This window comes from Mya arenaria, chromosome 9, assembly GCF_026914265.1.
Source record: "Mya arenaria isolate MELC-2E11 chromosome 9, ASM2691426v1".
Lineage (NCBI taxonomy): Eukaryota > Metazoa > Mollusca > Bivalvia > Myida > Myidae > Mya > Mya arenaria.
The window spans coordinates 64,488,989-64,510,152 of record NC_069130.1 but is presented as its reverse complement, the minus strand read 5'-3'; the positions used below and the strand labels follow the sequence as shown (position 1 = coordinate 64,510,152).

The 21,164-nt window shown below is 36.0% G+C and overlaps 3 protein-coding genes across 6 annotated transcripts in view; 1 reads left to right on the top strand and 2 right to left on the bottom strand.

Moving 5' to 3' along the window:
- LOC128246836 (uncharacterized) overlaps positions 1-3,698 on the bottom strand; it is a 32,456-nt gene extending 28,758 nt beyond the window's left edge. For 2 of the 4 annotated variants that reach the window (XM_052965305.1, XM_052965307.1), the window contains exon 1: positions 3,411-3,694. The gene's annotated coding sequence lies outside the window, so the exon portion shown is untranslated. Of the gene's footprint in view, positions 1-3,338; positions 3,382-3,410 lie in introns of those variants that run through there. The other 2 variants (XM_052965308.1, XM_052965306.1) reach the window with 2 other exon arrangements.
- A 2,062-nt stretch (positions 3,699-5,760) lies between these two features.
- LOC128246278 (uncharacterized) lies at positions 5,761-7,404 on the bottom strand. Its single transcript, XM_052964471.1, has one exon. It carries the CDS (start codon positions 7,402-7,404, stop codon positions 5,761-5,763), a length of 1,644 nt encoding a protein of 547 aa, XP_052820431.1.
- A 13,411-nt stretch (positions 7,405-20,815) lies between these two features.
- LOC128246277 (acanthoscurrin-1-like) lies at positions 20,816-21,154 on the top strand. The gene has a single exon (XM_052964470.1). It carries the CDS (start codon positions 20,816-20,818, stop codon positions 21,152-21,154), a length of 339 nt encoding a protein of 112 aa, XP_052820430.1.
- The last annotated feature ends 10 nt before the right edge of the window (positions 21,155-21,164 follow it).

The following is a 21,164-nucleotide window of genomic DNA, read 5'->3' as shown; positions in this document are numbered from 1 at the left end:
CCAAGTTTCGGTTATGGCACAAATGTCAAAGTCCTTTGTAAGGATAAAATCACATATTGATAATGTTTTATTTTTAACTGATCGAGTATTTACGGAGCAAATTCTTATGTTTTTCTTCCCTGCTGTTTGTGTGCAGTTGTCGGGCTGAATACGTATTATGTTTCCCCCATAGTGCTCACATATTTTAATTGACTTAGTCCCAATATTAGACCCAACAATACTTGTAATTTGTTGGGGCAGTAACTTTAAATTGTTGCTATTTACACCGTTGTTAGTGTCCCATGGTCGCCTAATCTGATAACTACCACCTCTAGTCCCTCTGTATTGTGCTAAGCCAATTTGCTTCAATGATTTGTAAGTCATAGGATTAAGCCTTCTTTGTGCACTTGATAATTGTCCAATACTGTACAGCTCTGCTCTTGTATACACCAACCGTGATAATTTTCGCTCAGTAAAACACATAATTGCTGCAGGTCATGAAATGCTTTTCAAAATATGTCTCAAAATGTTTGTTTAAAATCCAAATTACTCCAAAATCATTTACAAAATCCAGTTGAATTTTACACAACTGCAATCACAATAAAATAATATCCAATATGTCCAACTTTTAGAATATAAGTCCAGGTATAAATCACTCAAACCTACTAATATTCAGGAGCTCTGAAAAAATGCAGCCTACACCTGGCGCATATTAACGGTATCTACATATAACTTACCTTAAATAAAAACAATAAAATGAAAGTATATCAAGATATGCTGAAATCAGAAATCAGAACTTTGGCTATCTCGTTTTCAAATTCTTGGATTTTCCAAAGTTATAAATGGAGAGCATATATTATGAATAGAAATGGGCACCGTCGACCACGTTTATTATCAGGGTATACCCGACTATGTTTGTATCAAACCAGGTCTTATACATCAATTATTGAATTATTGTGTAATTTATAAGATCTGTCTGATCAATTGTACTCATATGGACCGTAAGTATTTCGATAAATTCGAATTTCCCATATACTTACATGATTCAATTTTTCTTAAATCACATTTAATTGTATAGCTATGAGTTTTACATAAATAGTGGGGGGTTTTAATAATTCCACATGGAAAGAGATCCAATTGCAGCATGCACGTCTGTGGATTGAAAAAGTATGACTTCCAAGGAATAATGACCGGGGTACAGTCAGTTTTGTACGACACCCGTTCGTAATTCTTTATATATATAATAACTGGCACTTGCAATGTAGAAAAATTGTTCACTACGACTAGACGTAGTAGTAATAGTAGTAGTAGTAGTAGTAGCAGTAGTAGTAGAAGAAGATGTAGTAGTAGTAGTAGTAGTAGTAGTAGTAGTAGCAGTAGCAGTAGAAGTAGAAGTAGTAGTAGTAGTAGTAGTAGTAGCAGTAGTAGTAGTAGTAGTAGTAGTAGTAGCAGTAGTAGCAGTAGCAGTAGCAGTAGCAGTAGCAGTAGCAGTAGCAGTAGTAGTAGTAGTAGTAGTAGTAGTAGTAGTGGTAGTGGTGGTGGTGGTGGTGGCGTCGGCGACGGTGGTGGTGTTGGCAGTAGTATTTTTTTTGTTGGTTGTTGTTGGTTGCAGTAGTACAAAGACAAATTCCGTACGTTTGGAAGGTGATGTCATCTTAAAGCAAGTATATGTATTATTTAAGGTTAGTTATATTTTCACTTATTATAAGTGTATTAAGTAAGATATGTTTTCATAGGGGCGGGGTCATTTTTCTAAATAGAATTATGTTAGTACCCGGATCAAAGTTATATAAGGGAAAGAATTCTACGCGTGGTGGTCTTTTTAACGTATGTTTTTTTTTCTAATATGGAAGTCATTATTCTAAGTGGGTCATTATTTTTCATTACACCAGATATATGGAACAGTACTGGCCCGATGAATCCTCATGCCGTTCAGTGTGGACTTGCATGTTAAGTGTGGCGTGTTCTTGACAAAAACTACTGTACACTGATCCAGATACAAGAGTGTTTGTTATTGGATGAAGGACATGATGTGATATTACTACATTTCTGTCGTTATATCAGTCGTGCGCTACATATTCCTATCACTGCATTTGACTGTACTTCGTAAAAGATACATCAATAAAATATTTGAATGAATATATTTATAACATACATTACAGCGCAGGAGGGATATAAACCAATGCAATATTTTTCATATATCAGTAGTGTAATAACTATGCAAATTAAGTTACCGTATCACAGAAAAATGTAAACAAACATTAGAAACGATGTTTCAAAAGGAATCATGTCGGAGTCAACAAACTCAGCTTCACGATGGAACAAATGGTGAAGAAGGCTGGGCTTAATCCAAACAAACACCTCCATGACACAGCGCAAGAAAATACCTTGTCCAGAAATTAAATGACAACAATGTTCCTGCGAACCAGATTACGCAAACATCGGTACACAAGAACATTGCATCTATAGACAACTTTAGCTACATAAATCCAAATCAACACAAGGAAATGACCAGCATCCTGTACTCCAGTAAAATTACCCCGTCCACTTCCTTGTAAAATGCTCATTATACGCAGTTCGCCAGCAATGCTTAAGTTCACACACTGTCACAGTCACTGATTCCACACCAAATCCCACGTAACTGGTGGATTTTACAACATTTATGGTGCTTCAATTCAAGGAGATAATGTCCTTGTGCACATCCATCAAAATGATAAAAATCCATGCTGTAATCGACCAGCTACAAAGGCAATTCGCACTATTGAAAGCGACTGTGACTCTGACTTTTAAACTTCAATCGCCAAATGACATTTACACACTCGCGTGATTACTAATGACGTCACGCAGTAATGACATTGCTCTTATTATTGATTTGCTTGATTTATATGGATAGAAATATGTAAACAAATTTTAAGTGAAACCTTTGAATATCGATTGATAATTGAGACATGATTAATGTTTTTTATTGTTAATAAAATGTCGGGCTTTTTTTCTTTCCTGCGGATAAAGCATCCTAATAACACAATAATAGTAACTAACAATAATAACTCGTCATTTAAAAACGATAAGTTTTTATCGTTTTAAAATGAACTCGTTTAATAAATTTGATACAAAGTAAATACTCACTTTCTAGTGATTCTCTATATGTAGTTTTGCCTCTCAATGTGTATCTATTCCTTCTTTTATCATGTTGATGATGGTTTACTACTTTGACTTGGACAACTTAATAGGACAAATATTTCAATGCAATAACATAATAAAATCCAAAGCCATCGTTATTTTTGTTGGTCTTAGAATTAAAACAAAATATCAATAAGTATATATTATAAGGATAACAACGGATGTTATTCTTTACTTACATTATGTACTATTTTGAATATTGCCGACATAAATAGGACTTCATAAAACTTGAAACAATTTAGCGTACTAACCTTTTGAAAGTCACACGAATTACTCATCCTCAAACACAATAGACACTTTTTAGATCACCAACATGTCCTAGATTTTGTTCTGACGGCAACATTAAGAAAATACTCATGAAGGCGTATACGTGACCGCCGAACGTGTTGTTTTTGATATATCAAAGTTGTAAAATATGCATCTAAGATTTACCAGAGCTTCGGACTTAGTTACATTTCATTCTAAACGAAACTAACATCGACCTGACCTTGGAAATTCCGTAAGGGCACACTATCAATCTGTTTCTGGTCCCCACACCAAATAACGCGAAATGATATACATACGCGAGAAATATAATTCTACATCTCCTTTTGAATGGTGTGTTTAAATTGAATTTTGTTAAGCTTATTTCGTTTTACTCTAATAAGCAAGATGCTTCCTCTTGAAGGTATAAAATTTGAATCAAAACCAGATAGAGCTATTATCGGCCTAATGGGTTTTACGTTGGAGATTCCGTTCTATTTAAATCGATTACATTACCGTTTGTAATACAAAAACACTTAAAGGTACAAAACTGCTCCGCTATTTTATTTGGTTTACCATTTGTTATGTTCCATTAGAAGTGTTTACCCTTGTGATTTCTGTGATGTTATATGTTTAATTAATTTAAAGATTGTTTCAACTTCATTATTTCATATAAAATATATCTCAGATATATGATATTACATGTAAATTATTTATGATAGATTTCTTCCAACGACACGCAAGCATGAAATCTGAAAACTGAAATTCCGAAACATTAAAATTGGTTGCAAATTATGTTTCTTAACATTAGTTACATTTAAATCAAAATAGGGACTAATAGGGAAAGTTGTCAACAATTTCTATTTTTCAACAAAAAGTTCAAATATGATAATGATAATGAAGCCAACAGCTAGAGCAATTCTGTAGCCTAATATAAAATATAACACAAACATATCATTTTACACTATGGATATATTTGTATCTAACTAATTTAGTAATAGCATTAGGACTATCAAGAACCAAGCGAAAAGTATTTGTATTGCCATGCTGAAGAGAAGTACTTGCTACCGCTGTCACTTGATTTTTTAATGCATACAGTAGCATTTTGATTGTATCAATATATGTGTATATATATGCGTGAATGTGAGCATGGGTTTGTAATCAGTTATAGTTTAAAATTAAAGCAGTAGTCAGGTATGCCTATCCAGGCAACAACGCACCCAGCGACCCCTTCTTATTCTATATAAATGATGCAATCCTGTTCGAAGTCAATTTTCAAGCGCAGTCATGCGCGACGTGTTAACTCAGTTTATGACGCTTGTTAGGGTTTGGATTAGGGTTATGGATGCGGGGCCATTGTTTATAATTTATATGAATGTACATGTAGTCGATCGATATGTATATTAACCCGTTGTTTTTAAGTACTGTTTCTTTAATAATGTACAGTCTAATATGAACAAGTTTGTGATTCCGCGTTATTGTCAATTTAGCTTATTATATAATGAACAGTATCGTATAAACGAGTTTGAGGTTTCAGGTCCGCAACCTTTCAACAGCATTATCTATAATATAGAAAATATTATTTGTAGCAGATTTTAGTCAGCGTAGCGAACATATATCATTGTGTCTTTACACCTGTATTTTACTCGTGTTTACACTGTGTAATATGCGGGATCCCAAACGATGACGTAATATAACCTCCAAATTCATTTCGGAACATTGATATATACTAATCACAGTTATAATGAATAAACACATCAATACAAAATTGCATCGTTTTATTTTATAGTTCATTTACAAGTCTATTTTAATACATGTACATATAACACAATGTGTAGCATATCCATTCCATTTCATAAACCATTTAAATATTTATACAAAAAATACAGAAAAGTGTACATTAGTACATTAGTATCCATACGGATAGGTGAGGTAATCCTTATCGATTATCCTTTTGTCAAATACTATCCTATAGTCCTTGATTTCTTGTCTCGTGACAAGTTTGGTGTTAGCAATGTCCCTACATATTTTCATATCTGCAACTTGAACAGAATTACCAATGGAGGCCCCCCTAATCATGTCTACCACCATAGCGTAATTTATCTTGAGGGAGTTTTTAAAGTTGAGCATGATTCCTTTCACTTTGCAGACTAATTCATAGCCATTTTTATCACATCGTTCTGTTTTGTATGCATTGTTTTTTGATCCACCAGTCACAAAGTTCGTAATTTTGTTTCCCGAAACCTCGTCCGTCATATCTCCGAGATAATCTCCGAGTGGTGGTTTCCACTGCCCTGGTTTGGATGAAAATATTATTGAATCTGTGTCACAGTACAGAGTGCGTTCATTTAGGCCTTGTTAGTGTCTATAAAGTTTCAGGCGCGCCTGTGCTGTTGTATATGCAGCTATGACAACGTTAGTCCGAGAAGAAGCCTCAATAAAATCTTCATTGTAAGCCCAGTTTAACTGCACAGTTTCTTCATTTACAAAACGGATGTTCTTTATTTCTTGTTGATCGCTGGTCATAAAGTCAAAGAACTCCTTTGTATCTGTTACATAAGACGTCTGTGCTAGGTTTGAACGTTGGCCAAACTTGCCCCAGAAGGAGTTAAGCATCAGCTTTGCCAAGGATCGAAGGCCTGGATTTTTGCATATCCTATCATAGTCTAAGAGTATACCTTCTTTGTCATAAAACCTTTGAATATATGACTGCTTGTCATCTTCTGTTTTGCACCATTCAGGCCACCCACTGGCCTCCTGTTTTACTTTTAGGAATGTATTCACATATTCAGTGAATATACCGCCGCATTTGCAGTTTTGGTCATACTGTGATATCTTATCAAAATGCCAAACTTCATAGATAATCAGTATTTTGTAACCTTGAGACAGGGCCATTTTCACCTCATCTGTAACCCAAGTACCAAGAAAAGCTCTTTCATTATCAGTGTGCTGACATGGCGACTGCTGGTATTGGTCTGCGCATGATCTGCATAGGCTGAAGAGCAGTTTTCCATTCGACTTCATGGGTAAAACAGGCAGGTAGAGTCCTCGTGGAGGTACAATTTTACACTTGATCAGACCCTCGTATTTATTTATGTCTTTGAAATTTTCTGTGACAATTTCGGGATGCCCTAGAGGTATTTTCCCAGTTTTGTTAACATATGGATACAACGATGTAACGTCATAATAGTTTATTTCTTGGTCCTTTGACGCTTCTTCGTACAATTTAAATCCTTCTGTTCTTCCACCGTAAAACGCATCTCGTGGCTCCAAAGGGGTCACTATATTTACATATTTAATAAATTCTTGCAACCCTGGGACATCTTGTATTTCCTTTTTAAAATCGCATTCCCACTTGGACACGTACGTATATCCCAGGGACTCTATATACTGTTGTTTATCCATTGTTCTGGCATACAGATCACCCATTGTCATATCATTCACGGAATTGACGGTGTTACTTTTAAAGCACCGGTTGCAACCGTGCCAAAAGCAAGCATTCATTTCTAAAACAACTTTCTCTCCTTCTTCAGTTTCATAGTATCCGTCAACTTTGTAAGGACCTATTTGTTTTTCACCGACATTTCGTCCATGTTGTATGTACATATCTTTTTGGTGTGCAAGGTAAGCCAACCATTTGTATGCTAAAACAGACTGTTTCTCTTCAGGTCTGTACCCGTGTGTTGGAATAATGCCAATACTTTCGTGCTCCAGAAAATTTCGCCTGAACACCAAATTACATGCCGATGCAATGGTCAAACATTTTTCAAACGGATCTATGCCGAGAACTTCATCCTTTTGCGTAATTCCCTGAAACAATTTAAGAAACTTCAGACAGAATTTCCTTAGAATGTCCACATCTGATCGGCAGTATTTTAGCAGTTCATATTGTAAATCAAACGCGTCGTTTTTGTGAATGTCATACCATGCAAGGAACTCCAATCGTTTGTCTATTTTCATACCATCTGGGTAGTAGTACTTAAGGTCTGGTAACTTTGTCATTGTTTTTGTTTGATTTTCCTCTCGATTAAACAGATGTGGAAAATAGCCCTTAGATAATTCTGTGATTCCAAATGCTTTAGGCATGTCCGTTAAAGCCATCGGAATGAAATTCATTGAGTCTATGAAGCGGATCTTGCATACAGGAACTTTGATAGACATAAATTTCGTTCCATTGGTAATGACCTCAGGGAGGATGGCATTGTCATGTAAGTATTGTAGAATTGGATAGCTATCATATCCCTTAAAGTTATGACAAACGACGGTAGCTCCAACATTTTCCTCAGAGAATAACCATCGACAAAACTGCTGTGTGGTTTGCTTTCCTTTAAAAACAAGTTCATTTTTCCCACAATGTTTACACTCTGAATCGATACATAAGTTACTATCAAGGCACTGAGTGCATACCCTTTGCACACCGCATAAGTTCGGCTGATGTTTAAATGAGCCACAATTTGCTTTATTGCAATTAACACACTTTCCATCCGCGCCTGAAAGATATCCTTTCTCGCACTGGAGCTGTTGATTTTGTGTGCATTCAAAGTAAAAAAATATATATTTGATGTCCTTTGTTTTATCGGTTGCAGTCGTAGGTTCATCCTCTTCCACTGGCTGCATAAAACATTGGTGATCTTCTTCCACAAAGTCTTTGCAGGTCTTACAGTATGTTTCGTTACACACGTGGGGTTTCTTATGCTTCCGCATATTTATTGCTTGTCCGCAATCTCTACATTTGTAATACAGACAACAAGTTGACGTTCCAGTATCATGATTTTGCTTGTGCATTGCAAAACACGCGGTGTTGACGAAATATCTATTACAGTCACCACAATATTCCCAATTCACAGAGTCGTCCTCGTGTATACGATGGCAGTAAACGCACGGATTGTTGCAGGCATGTTTCTCTTTGTTACTGTATCCTTTTTTGCATCGAACGCAAAAAGAACCTCTATTCAGAAAACCAACGACTGTCGTGATTACATCAAAGTGTTCGTTGTGTGAGTACAAGTAAATAGGAATGCCGTCTTCCTGTCCTTCATAGATAATAGCGTTAAAGTGTTCCTTCGATAAAACAACGATCTTATAATTGGAAAGCACTGCTTGACACTGCTTTTATTCTTCAATACCACAGTGTTTTAAAGGTACCCCAGCCTTCTCGTGTAAGGTAAGTGCCAGTTGTTTTTGCGCATGAAGCCCTTTACGGATGTTTTTCCACTGCGGGTGCTTTTCAACATCTTTGAAATGTCCACAAAAAATGGGCTATCCATTGTAATTATCACTTTGTCGGAAGATGGTATTTCGCCTGCAATAGTGTCAATGATTGACTGAAAAATTTGTTTTAAAGTTTTGATAATATTGGGAAGTTCCCTGATCTCGATATCATTTACTGATATTTTGTAAAACGATGCGGTCGAGTTGAACTTTTCTATTCTTTTTTCACTGATCATATCCATCCGATAGTATGCCTTCGCATCGTCTTGTGCTGTTAATTTTTGTTTCTTATGCCTGACATTGGAATCTGCTCCGTCATCACGAGTCCTTTTACTGCCTCCACCACTTTGGCCTGCGTGTTGCATGAAATGCGCATCAAGAGCATCTCTTCTTGTAAATACACGAAGGCACTCCGGACAATGATGATTATTTTCGTCTTCATGTTTTTTCATGTGTTGTATCAAATTGTTCTTTCTGGTGAAAGTTTTCTTGCAGATTGAGCATGTAAATTTTGGCCAGTGATTCTCCGTTTTGGGAAACTAGCATCACAAACCTCACATTAGTGAGCCATGATCGTGGACTGAAAGTAAATTGAATTTGAAATAAGTATCATTTTACTATGATAAAGGTTTCAATGTACGTGATATATAAGTATGTATAAAATAGACACGAGTCATGTTTTCAATATCAACATTTAATTATAATTATAATAACAATTACAAAAACCAGTCGAGACGTACATGATATATAATTTTGTATGTTTTCCATATAAATATACAAAACTTGATCCGGCGAAACAATAACAAAAACCAGAGACTACAAAAAGCCAGGCGAGACTACAAAAAGCCAGGCGAGACTAAAATTATGCTAAAGAATTACCTTTTCTCGTTATGTTAAGCGTTTTGCGCTGTCACATCACATTAAATCCGACGACGTTGAATGTCCATCTGCAAAATGAAAACAAACTATGAATAGGTATGTTTTTATATAATAATTTTGCGCATGCGCACACACTTGTTATTGCGAGACTTTGATTGGCTAAGTACAGTAAAAAAGCCTTTCATTATCATTTAAAGCAGGGAGAAAGGAAACACGCTATCATTCGGGATCAAGCCATCGGAGTAACATTATGCATTCAGCTAATTGTCCACACTGAGACCAGTGCTCTTCAAGAAGGGATGCTATGCTGAGACATCAAAAACACAAGCATTAAGCGGAGGAACTTGAGCAAAAAATAGTGTTCAATGAAGCGTATCCACCACCACCACCACCACCACCACAGAGAGCGACACCACCACCACCACCACCACAGGGAGCGACACCACCACCACCACAGGGCGCGACACCACCACCACCACCACAGGGAGCGACACCACCACCACCAACACATGGAACGACACCACCACCACCACCGCCAGAGGAAAATATGATTTCACCAAATATGGCGTTTCAGCATCCATTTACTATGATGATTTCGGGACCTACAGGTATTTGTTTAAGTATATCTTTAATAATGATATATACTATCAATACCAAAGTATTGAAACGCTGAACTGACACAATTTTTCTTTTTATTTCAGCATGTGGAAAAACCACATTTGTAACGAATTTGCTGCAACATCATAACACTAGGATCCAGCCTAGTGTGCACAGAATAGTATGGCTTTTCAAGAGATGGCAGCCGCTGTATTCGATTATCAAAAATACCGTGTTACCGAAAGTAAAATTTGTGCAAGGTATTCCAAACGACTTCTTTGATCTAAGAATTAATAATTTACTCATTTTGGACGACTTGTTTTCTGAAGCTGGGAAAGATAAACGTATCACTGATTTATTTACGGAGGGTTCCCACCATAGATCGTTGTCGGTTGTGTCTATCAATCAGAACATATTTGGCAACAAAGATCCTACACAGAGACGCAACTGTCATTATCTGGTACTTTTTAATAATCCAGTAGACCGCCAATCCTTGATGACACTGGCTCGTCAAATGTACCCGGGACACACGGATAAATTCATGAATGCGTTCGCAAAAGCAACAAAATACCCCTACGGGTATTTGCTCGTGGACTTAAAACCATTCACTGCGGAAGATGACAGATTAAAATATGATTTGAAATTGAAATGTAGCCATTTTATTCGGGAATATAATAAACTGCCGCAATTGACCAATCGCGTTCCAGAACGTCTTGATGCTATTATTAAAGAGAATGATATGTCTAAATTACATCATTCTACGGTCGGAGTTCAACCTGTTCACATCGACGATCAAGAAGAAGCAATGGCTGAAAAGGGACAAGCTTGTGATGATTGTGGACTATTATTTGATTCTGCACACGATGTTCAAAGGCACGTGAAACGTGGTTGGTGCCCGGAAACAAGGGAAACCATGGGCGAACCGCCGGTGAAACGACGCAGGACTGAAGAACAAAAAGACGATGCAATAGAAGATGATATAGAAGAAAATGGTGGTTTTCTCCATCTTTGGGAAATCGCCCACAAAGAAAATAAAGATAAATTCAAAAAGTCATACGACCAGTACATCGATGATGGATATAATGAAGAAGATTCGTATGAAATGGCCTCAGAGCGTACACAACCGTATAAAGAAAGGCTTTTCTTTGCAAATTATCAGCGCCTCTTGGAAAGGTACTGGCTGCCGTTGGTGACAAATGCATCGCATCGGATAATAGTTAAGCAGATTGATAAACTATGACAAAAAGGCGTTAGTTTACATTCTGCAGTAAAAAGAGTCCTTCGGAAATATCAGCATGAGTTTCAAGACCTATTCGAACTTTCGGATGACAGCGGAGAAGAGAGTGACGATGAAAGTAGTGATTCCGAGGACTAATAGATATGAAGTCTAAAAGTATTTACCTTCATTTATATATATATGAACTCGACCAGTGCAGACATGGCTCCTTGGAAGGAATATTAAAAGACTATTTATTACGATCCATCACACGCAGCTAGTTTTGCAGGTCCCCAGAAATTATACAAAGCGATACAAAGAGAGGGTAAATACAAACTAGGAATGCACAGAATACGTCATTTTTTGCATGACCAAGAATCGTACAGTCTTCAAAAACCCGCGCGACGGCGCTTTCAAAGAAATCATGTTATAAGCGCGGGGAAAGACGATTTATGGATGGCTGACATCATCGATATGGTTAAGTTTGAAAAATGGAACGATGATTACAAGTATATTCTGCTAGTCATAGATACGTTCTCCAAGTACGTGGCTTCGACCTTTGCGACGGAAAACGGGTGAGGAAGTGACAGATGCGTTTGCAGACATATTTCAAAACTCTGGTCGGGATCCAGCAAAATTGATCACGGATAAAGGTACGTTATTAACAGAAAACCTATGTATATATAAAAGTTAACATTTGTGAACATTTTAACATCGTGCAAATATTATCCATTAAAAAGGTCTATTCTAAAACTTCGCTGTATGCATTTTCAGGACAAGAGTTTAAAGCAAAACGTGTCCAGGACCTCATGCGCAAGTTTGACGTGCATTACTTTCCAACACAGAACGAAACCAAGGCCTCAACATCGGAGCGAGCAATTTTAACTATCAAACAGAAACTCTATTGCTACTTTAATCACAAAGACAATTACAATTATCTATCCGTATTGCAAAACATCGCCGATAGTTACAACCATACCTATCATAGAACCATAGATATGCGACCCGCCGACGTCAAGGAAAATAACCAGGAAGAAGTGAGACTAGCTACATACTTTGCACAAAACCCTAAAAAAAGAGTGTATTGCCGAAACTGAAGCCTTTTAAATTTAAAGTCAGTACCTACGTACGCATCAGCCATCTGAAAACCGTGTTTACTCGAGCTTATGATCAGACGTATTCAGGAGAGGTATTTCGCGTATATACAAGGTACCACAGAGGCATACTACCAATCTATAGACTACAAGATCTGCAGGGCGATGATATTAAAGGAACATTTTATGAAAGTGAGTTGCAGAAAGTACACATTGATGCTGATCAGACGTGGAAAGTGGAAAAAGTGTTAAAACGCCAAGGCAAAGGACGTAATAAACAATACTTTCTGAAGTGGATGCATTACCAAAAAAGTTTAATAGCTGGATAAATGCTAGTGACATTAAATAATTCCCAACTGTGTTGTGTCGTTAGCATTACATATAAACATGCTTATGTCATTATTTTAACTCCATGTTGATTGTACTGTACAATTATAAAACAAACTGTAAAATTGCATACATGTGTAAAAAGTGTGTGTTCAAACTTTTGTTAATAAGCTGTATGATATATTTTAATGTATAAAATATCAATAGTGTCAAAACGTTATTCAATTGTATATACGGCATTAAAAGTTTGATAATAAAGTATGTAAATCTCATAGAAGTTATAGTCTTTTACTCAGACGACTAACATTTACCAGTGCACATTTATTTTTATTTTCTAAATAGTACTGACCAATAAAATATTCACTGACCTTGAAAGAAACGTGAATGAGCCTTTCCTTATGCGGAACAGAACAAATATTTTCACCTGTTCAACACTAATGTGCTTTTGAACTGCATGAATATACTTTTTTACTACGCGAGAGTTATACATTGACCTTAGTATATAATGACTGAAGTTAAACCACACGAACGTTTGAAATAAATTCAAAAGAAACATTAAGTAATCAAGGTAAATCACATTTCATTAAATGTTTGGATGGACACATAATTGCACGCTTACAAGATTAATACGCATAATCACATTTAGCTTTTTTAAGTTTCAATATCACAAAACCATTCAAGTATTGCGCCATTTTAAAGCCCTAAGGTAACTACTTAAAGAATAATAATGGCCTAGTTTTATTCAACCAAGCACGATCAATATGACTCAGTCGCACACCTATGCGATTTTATCATATCGGCTAATAATAACATAGATTAAATAAGTTTACCTGTATTCTGACTATAACATGTTAGCAAAAGGCCGTCGAAATTGAGGAATAAAAGAAATAAATCATGGAATATTCCGTGTTAATACTGATAAACTGAACAACAAATTTAATATACAAATATTATATGTTGATTTGCGTGAAAGATTGAAGTGATTTTGACAATTGAAAGGCATACAATATTGTCCTCTTAATACGGATATATATGAATAATTGGGAGCGTATATTACCAGTAATTAATTATTTTTCTTTGCGTTATTTACTGGTATAAATACATTTTTAGAGGAACTAAGAACTGACGTGGTATGTTTTATTCTTATTTACTGGCATGTAATATGTCTCACACAGAATAAGTTGAATCTTGTTTTGATCATGTTATATTAATAAGGTTTTGAAATACTTATTAATGAACTGGGTTTACCTGGTACTAGTAACGATTTTTAACTACTATAAACGTTAAAAACAGGTGTCACAAAGTATGTTCACATTGCTAATTATAGGGGGAAAGTTAAAATACTACTTTGTAATACAAAAGGATTTTACATGTGTTGACAAAATGCAGGCCATAGATTATAACATAGTTTTTACATTTTGGCTTAATTCTAATCATGTTCAATGCTATATCACTTAAAATAATAAAAAAAAAAACACTGTAGTGTTGGGAAACAATCGAATCAAGCATGGTCGTAAATTTTATCAAACTATCCATTGGAATAAGGTTGCTTCAAATATGATAATACTATACACATACCACAAAAGCAACGAAGCGGTTTCCTATACGAAACATTATGTACGACCAATGGCGTTCTTTTCTATCAGCGAGAGGGAGATTCAAATGATATTTCAGTCATTCTACTCAACTAGCAATCGCTTAGACCTGAATGTATATGTGTCTACTAGTATCTAATCAATCTATAGTAGAAATAACAGTCAATTAAAAAGTAGAACTTACCTTTATTCTATCCCATAAGCAGCAATCAAACACGAGCCGAATAGTTTCTGTACTCGAAATAAAATGATTTGGCGCACATATATTACGTCATGGTTATTGAATACAAATTTGGGATCCCGCATATTACACAGTGTAAACACGAGTAAAATACAGGTGTAAAGATACAATGATATATGTTCGCTACGCTGACTAAAATCTGCTACAAATATAGTTCTGCTAATGAAAGGCTGCGGACCTAAAACCTCAAACTCGTTTATACGATACTGTTCATTATATAATAAGCTAAATTGACAATAAACGCGGAATCACAAACTTGTTCATATTAGACTGTACATTATTAAAGAAACAGTACTTAAAAACAACGGGTTAATATACATATCGATCGACTACATGTACATTCATATGAATTATAAAACAATGGCCCTACATCCATAACCCATACGCTAACCCTAACCTTAACCCTAACAAGCGTCATAAACTGAGTTAACACGTCGCGCATGACTGCGCTTGAAAATTGACTTCGAACATGATTGCATCATTTATATAGAATAAGAAGGGGTCACTGGGTGCGTTGTTGCCTGGATAGGCATACCTGACTACTTATAGTTATCAAATACTTAAACTTTGCATGTTTATGTGTTTTCTTGTTATTATGGATTTTCTTCTTTGTGGCAATCTTTGTAAAATTTGATGTTAATTTTGGCCAAAAGCATTTACTTGCTGATATTACCAAATACTGAAACTGAAACTGCTTATGCCAACACCAATAGTATCATTAACTATAGCATCAATTATAAATACAAATGACGAGGAGTTGAAATATTGTATTTATTAAAACTGAAAAGCAAACGGTAAATCTAAGGATGACTTGCAAAGGCAATACACCAGGACTACCCGAGGCACTAGCCGACACGCATCTGGAGCAGATGTATCAGGCAAACATTGACGGTAATGCCAGTGAACGAGCCTTCGTCCATCCCGACAGGCATCTGGAGCAGATATATCAGGCAAACATTGACGGTAATGCCAGTGCACGATCCTTCGTCAATCCCGACAGACATCTGGAGCAGATATATCAGGCAAACATTGACGGTGATGCCAGTGAACGAGCCTTCGTCCATCCCGGCAGGCATCTGGAGAAGATATATCAGGCAAACATTGACGGTAATGCCAGTGCACGATCCTTCGTCCATCCCGACAGACATCTGGAGCAGATATATCAGGCAAACATTGGCGGTAAAGCCAGTGCACGAGCCTTCGTCCATTCCGACACGCATCTGAAGCAGATATATCAGGCAAACATTGACGGTAATGTCAGTACACGAGCCTTCGTCCATCCCCACAGGCATCTGGTGCAGATATATCAGGCAAACATTGGCGGTAATGCCAGTGCACGAGCCTTCGTTCATTCCGACACGCATCATTCGCTTGGAGTTGAAAGCTGGATCTGACCAAGAATTCAGTTAACTTAGTACCAAACAATTAAAAAATGAAAACGCACGAAATAGGCGAGAGTTCCTTGAAGAAAACAGAAAGGCAAAATATAATATGACACCAAGAACTGGTGAAAACGCCCAAAATGCTTTGTACGCTGGGATTGTTTGTTATAAAAAAAATAAGTTTTTCTTAATTCTTGCGATTGTAAAAAAAGAGAAACATTTGGCTTAGGGTAAGAAGTAGAATAAAAATAGAATTAAGGAAGAATTTTTCATTTCAGAATAAATTATCTAGTCAGCACTTCTAAGGAGAGTTTTCAACGCGCTTTGTGCAGTGCACGTTCTTTATACCGTTTGCTATCAAACAGACAAAAGAGAAACAGAAAGGGCAAGCATTACATTGTTTTTAATTATAAATAAGTGAGAACAGCCATGGATCATAATCAACGATATCATTCTAAAATGAATTATGACTGTTTCAGATAAGATATTAATTTGCAGAACATGCATATTTTGACCCACATGTTTAAGGTTACGTTATATTGTTTGTTAACAGTGTAGCTTAGCGTAGCACTCAATTATGGGCTGATATATTTGCTGTAATTACGTTAAATACATACATGAACAACATGTTACGAAATTTATTGAATTTGTAATTCAAAAATCACATTATCAGATACAAGTAGAAACTAGTTATTTTAATATTTCAGCAACAAGATCACAGTAAATAAACACCAACGTTTCTCATTTAACAAAGGAGCTAAATAGGCATATCTCAAACTATGTACCTAATATGCATATGTTACATGGTACTGGTTTCTGCTATAATGGAAAACGCAGAGATGACGATGCTTACTGAATTATTTGTTACAGTAATATAGTAATTCTCAAGAGCTTAAATGATTGTGGTCGAAATCTTAAAATATTTCTCGTCTTTGTTCACGATGTGCTCTTCTTGCTTGTGTAACTCCATTTATAGTAGGATATGCATATTCTTGCGGAATTAAGCTGGACAAGGTATTTTTATCTAGGTAACTGTAATAATTGGAGTTAACCAGCTATTGCGATTCATGACGTAGTTGTGAACATATGTCGGAGTGAATCTCAATGTGTTGATGGGTTTTGGATGTATATATTGACTAACAGTATATAGTTCCGCCAGAATGTTTCTAGAAAATACTTTGGCGGTAACTATTAAACTATTACACTGCTAAACTGCAATTTCAGAAATTCACTACACAAGTACAAAGTTATTCAAGAAATACAATCTTAGGTTACTTGCAATACAAAACATGCATTACCCAGGTAACTAACACTTTAAGAAATGTATGACCCAGTTCAAGTGCCATTAAAAAACCCATTGTCAAGGCAATCTGCAATTAAAATAATTAATTGTCTAGGTAAACTGAAGTTTAAGATATCCATTACCCAGGTCACCTTAGTTTAGAAAAATCATTACCCATGTTACGTGTAATTTGTTCAGATAAACATCAATTTAAGAAACTAAATGTCCAGGTAACCTGCAATTTAAGATATTCATAACCTAGGAAACCTGCAGTTCATGACATCATTCATAACCCAGTTTACTTGCGATTTAAGACATACATTACCCATGTGACGTGCAATTTATGTAAATTATTCCCCAGGCAAAGTGCAATATAATTAATGCATTACCAGGTAACCTGCAAATAAAGAGAGTCATTATCCAGGCACCATGCAATATAATGAATGCAATACCCAGGTAACCTGCAAACAAAGAAATTCCTTATCCAGGTGTCGTGTAATCTAAGACATTCATTATCCAGGCAACATGCAATAAAATAGGTTGATTAACCAAGTAACCTGCAAACAAAGACTTTCATTTTCCAGGTGTCGTGTACTCTAAGAAATTCATTACCCTAATGATAGGTGCTATCTTTATTAGCCTGTTTTAAAAACTAAAGCCAATGTAAGGTGCGTATGCAAACGTCAGGCGCGTTAGTCAATATAAGGTGTGTTTGGCAGTGCTAGGGCTAAATATATAACGTGTTTGCGGCTGACCATTGCTGCAAACACACAGTCTATGTCTGTACTAAGTACCTTACATTCTGCAATGGCTTTGGCTTTCAAAAGGTATTAATATACTTTTATCTTTCAATTGTTTGTTTTTTTGAAATAGTAAAACTTCATTTTTTCATATAATTTGGACAGTTTTCAAATATTATCCAATCCAATATAAATCTATTTGTGTTTTTGTTAACGGATATGGTATAAAAATACACGTGAACATTAGCTTATGTTTGAAGTTTTTCAATATTAAAACGTCCCAATCATGTTTCAACCTCTGTGTAGCGCGCATACGCAAAATAATACTCACCGTATTTATGCATTGTATCATTAATTTACTCTTATTTATATATATATATAAATATAAAATAAAATATATTCAATGTGTTTACATTAAATAAGTTCGAAACGCTTATATCCTCTCACCTTTCATATGTGATTTTTCACTGCTATAAACTTTGTAAGTTTAAAGCCGAAATAAACGTATTGTATTGTATTGATTAGTGTTTCTCGTTTTAATAACGATATGTAACGACCAATCGATAAATCGAATATACAAAACTGGTATTGTTAAAAAATGTTGTTGTTTTTTCAATTTGTTCTAAATTACAGGGACAAACCCCGTAAGTTTCCGAAGATCTTTAAGATATATGATATTGACGGACATATGAGAACGTTAGAATAAGATATTCAAGTCATATCAAAATATCGTAAGAGTAGCCGTATTTAAAGATTACTTTTTATCAAGCATTCTGATTTATTGATCGTTTTATATCACGTTTCTTTTAAATCATCAAAAATTTCTCCTATCGATAAATTCTAATTGTATATATTTATTCCAGGGTACAAATACGGCTACGGTTACGGTGGCATGATATCCCGCAGATATATGGGTGAGATCAACGTTTTAAAAGAGATAATTTGATTCTAGTATTTCCAAAGGGGTCAGAATCGGTAAGATATAATCGTAAAATAATTATATGCACGAAATGAATATTGCACGTTTCTTTCAAATCATCAAAAGTTTATATTATGGATGAATTCAAATTGAATATACGTACCTTTCTATTCCAGGGTACAAATATGACTACGGGTACGGTGGCATGATGTCCCGCAGATATATGGGTGAGATCAACGTTTCCAAAGAGATACTTTGATTTTAGTATTTCCATAGGGGTCAGAATCGGTAAGATATAATCGTAAAATACTTATATGCACGAAATGAATATTGCACGTTTCTTTTAAATAATCAAAAGTTTTTATTATGGATAAATTGAAATTGAATATACGCACCTTTCTATTCCAGGGTACAAATATGACTACGGGTACGGTGGCTTGATGTCCCGCAAGTATATGGGTTAGTTTAACTTTTTTTAAAAATGCTTTGATATCATTGGATTCTGAAATATAGGGGGAGGGGGCAGTGTTACTCAGATAGTGGAAAAGTAAGGCGTCCCGCATGTTAAGTAACTTTATGTAAACACTTTTAGAAGTTTTTATAAATCTATGTAGATATTTTTAAGAATAAAAGTGGGTTTATAATATAAATTAAGTTCAAATACTTTGGTAGGTATTTGATTTGGAAGTGAATTAACCGGCATATTAAATACATATTGCTTGAAATACTGTGAAATCATTAATGTTCGCGGGGCATTAATGTTCGTGATTTTCGTGGGTTGGGTGATCCACGAATTCAAATGCCATGTTATGTACATACTGTAGTTTATTCGTTACAGAATACAGCGTAAACATCCGTTTCACTGTATATCTTAATATTATCGTTTTGTTAATATATTATATTTGCCTTTAAAAAATAATAAACCTAATCATTATACTGTGTTTTATGAACCAAATGACAGAAGCACGAGCTGTTCATGAAAATCTTCCAGGCTAACAAGATGTGAGTGATGATTGTCGGTTCTCGATTTTTTTAATGAAATAATTAATCGATTACATTGGAGGTTCTGAGCACCCAACATACAAAACAACTAGTTCAGTACACGCATTTAACAAAAAAGTGTGAATAAATATTGAAATTACGATATAAAATGAGATGATATTAAAAGTGATTGAATCTGTTGTGATTGTTTTCTCAAATATACTGTACGGACCTTCTCGGTGTTTTCACAGTTTTCAAAATTCTTAATTGGCATTCAATGGCTTCGCCTATCTGCATTAATGATCCGGGGACTTCTTCTTTTATGACCTAAATTTCCAATTAAATCGATAAATGACATGGGTATATGCACTCATTGGCATGTCGTACCACTTTAGCAAGTGTCATAAACCGTAGAAGACGGAAATCACGGGTCAGCGCGTGGAGATTATGCAGACGATCTAGGTCGATCGCAGTTTCATTTTTTATTTTCAAAAATAAAAAACCACGAATACTTGATCAAATACCCACGAAATTGTAATTTTTCGGCAAACCACGAAATTTTTAATGCCTACGAATATAAATGATTTCACAGTAATGCATTAAACTTTGTTTTACCATAAATTCTTTGGATGCTAAATTCTTAAACAACCGGTTTATGTTGGTGTATAAAAGTTCTTCAGAGAAAGTATTTGTGTGTGCCTTTTAATTCTGTTTTCCTTAAACATTTGAGGTATATTGACCAAGGAGTGATGACGGTCTTGAAAACATTGACTGTACGCCCGTGTCATCACCAAAAGCATTCAATATCATGTTCTATGTTGTGTTTCAAAGGTCATGATGGACACGGTGGCGGCGGTGTGATGGGTGGCGGCATAATGGGAGGTGGGATATATGGTGGAAATTACGGTGGTGGGGGCATGGTTGGAGGCGGTGGAATGATGGCGGAGGCATGATTGGCGGCGGAGGTATGGGCGGAGGTATGATGGGCGGCGGCCTGCTGGGCAGCGGTGGTATGGGTGGGGACATAAAGGGCGGTGGTGATCTGGGTAGAGGCCTGATGGGCGGCGGTGGTATGGGTAGAGGCCTAATGGGCGGCGGTGATATGAGTGGTGGCATGATGGGCGGCGGTGGTATGGGTGGAGGCATGATGGGCGGTGGTATTTGTGAAGGCATAATGTGCGGCAGTGATATGGGTAAAGGCCTGATGGGCGGCGGTTGTATGGGTAGATGCCTGTTTGGCAGTAGTGGTATGGATAGAGGCATGATGGGCGGCGGTGGTATGGGTTGAGACATGATGG

What these genes read in the sequence shown, in the direction of transcription:
- LOC128246278 (XM_052964471.1), bottom strand. Translation starts at nt 7,404, where the DNA reads ATGACAAAGTTACCAGACCTTAAGTACTACTACCCAGATGGTATGAAA.
- LOC128246277 (XM_052964470.1), top strand. Translation starts at nt 20,816, where the DNA reads ATGATTGGCGGCGGAGGTATGGGCGGAGGTATGATGGGCGGCGGCCTG.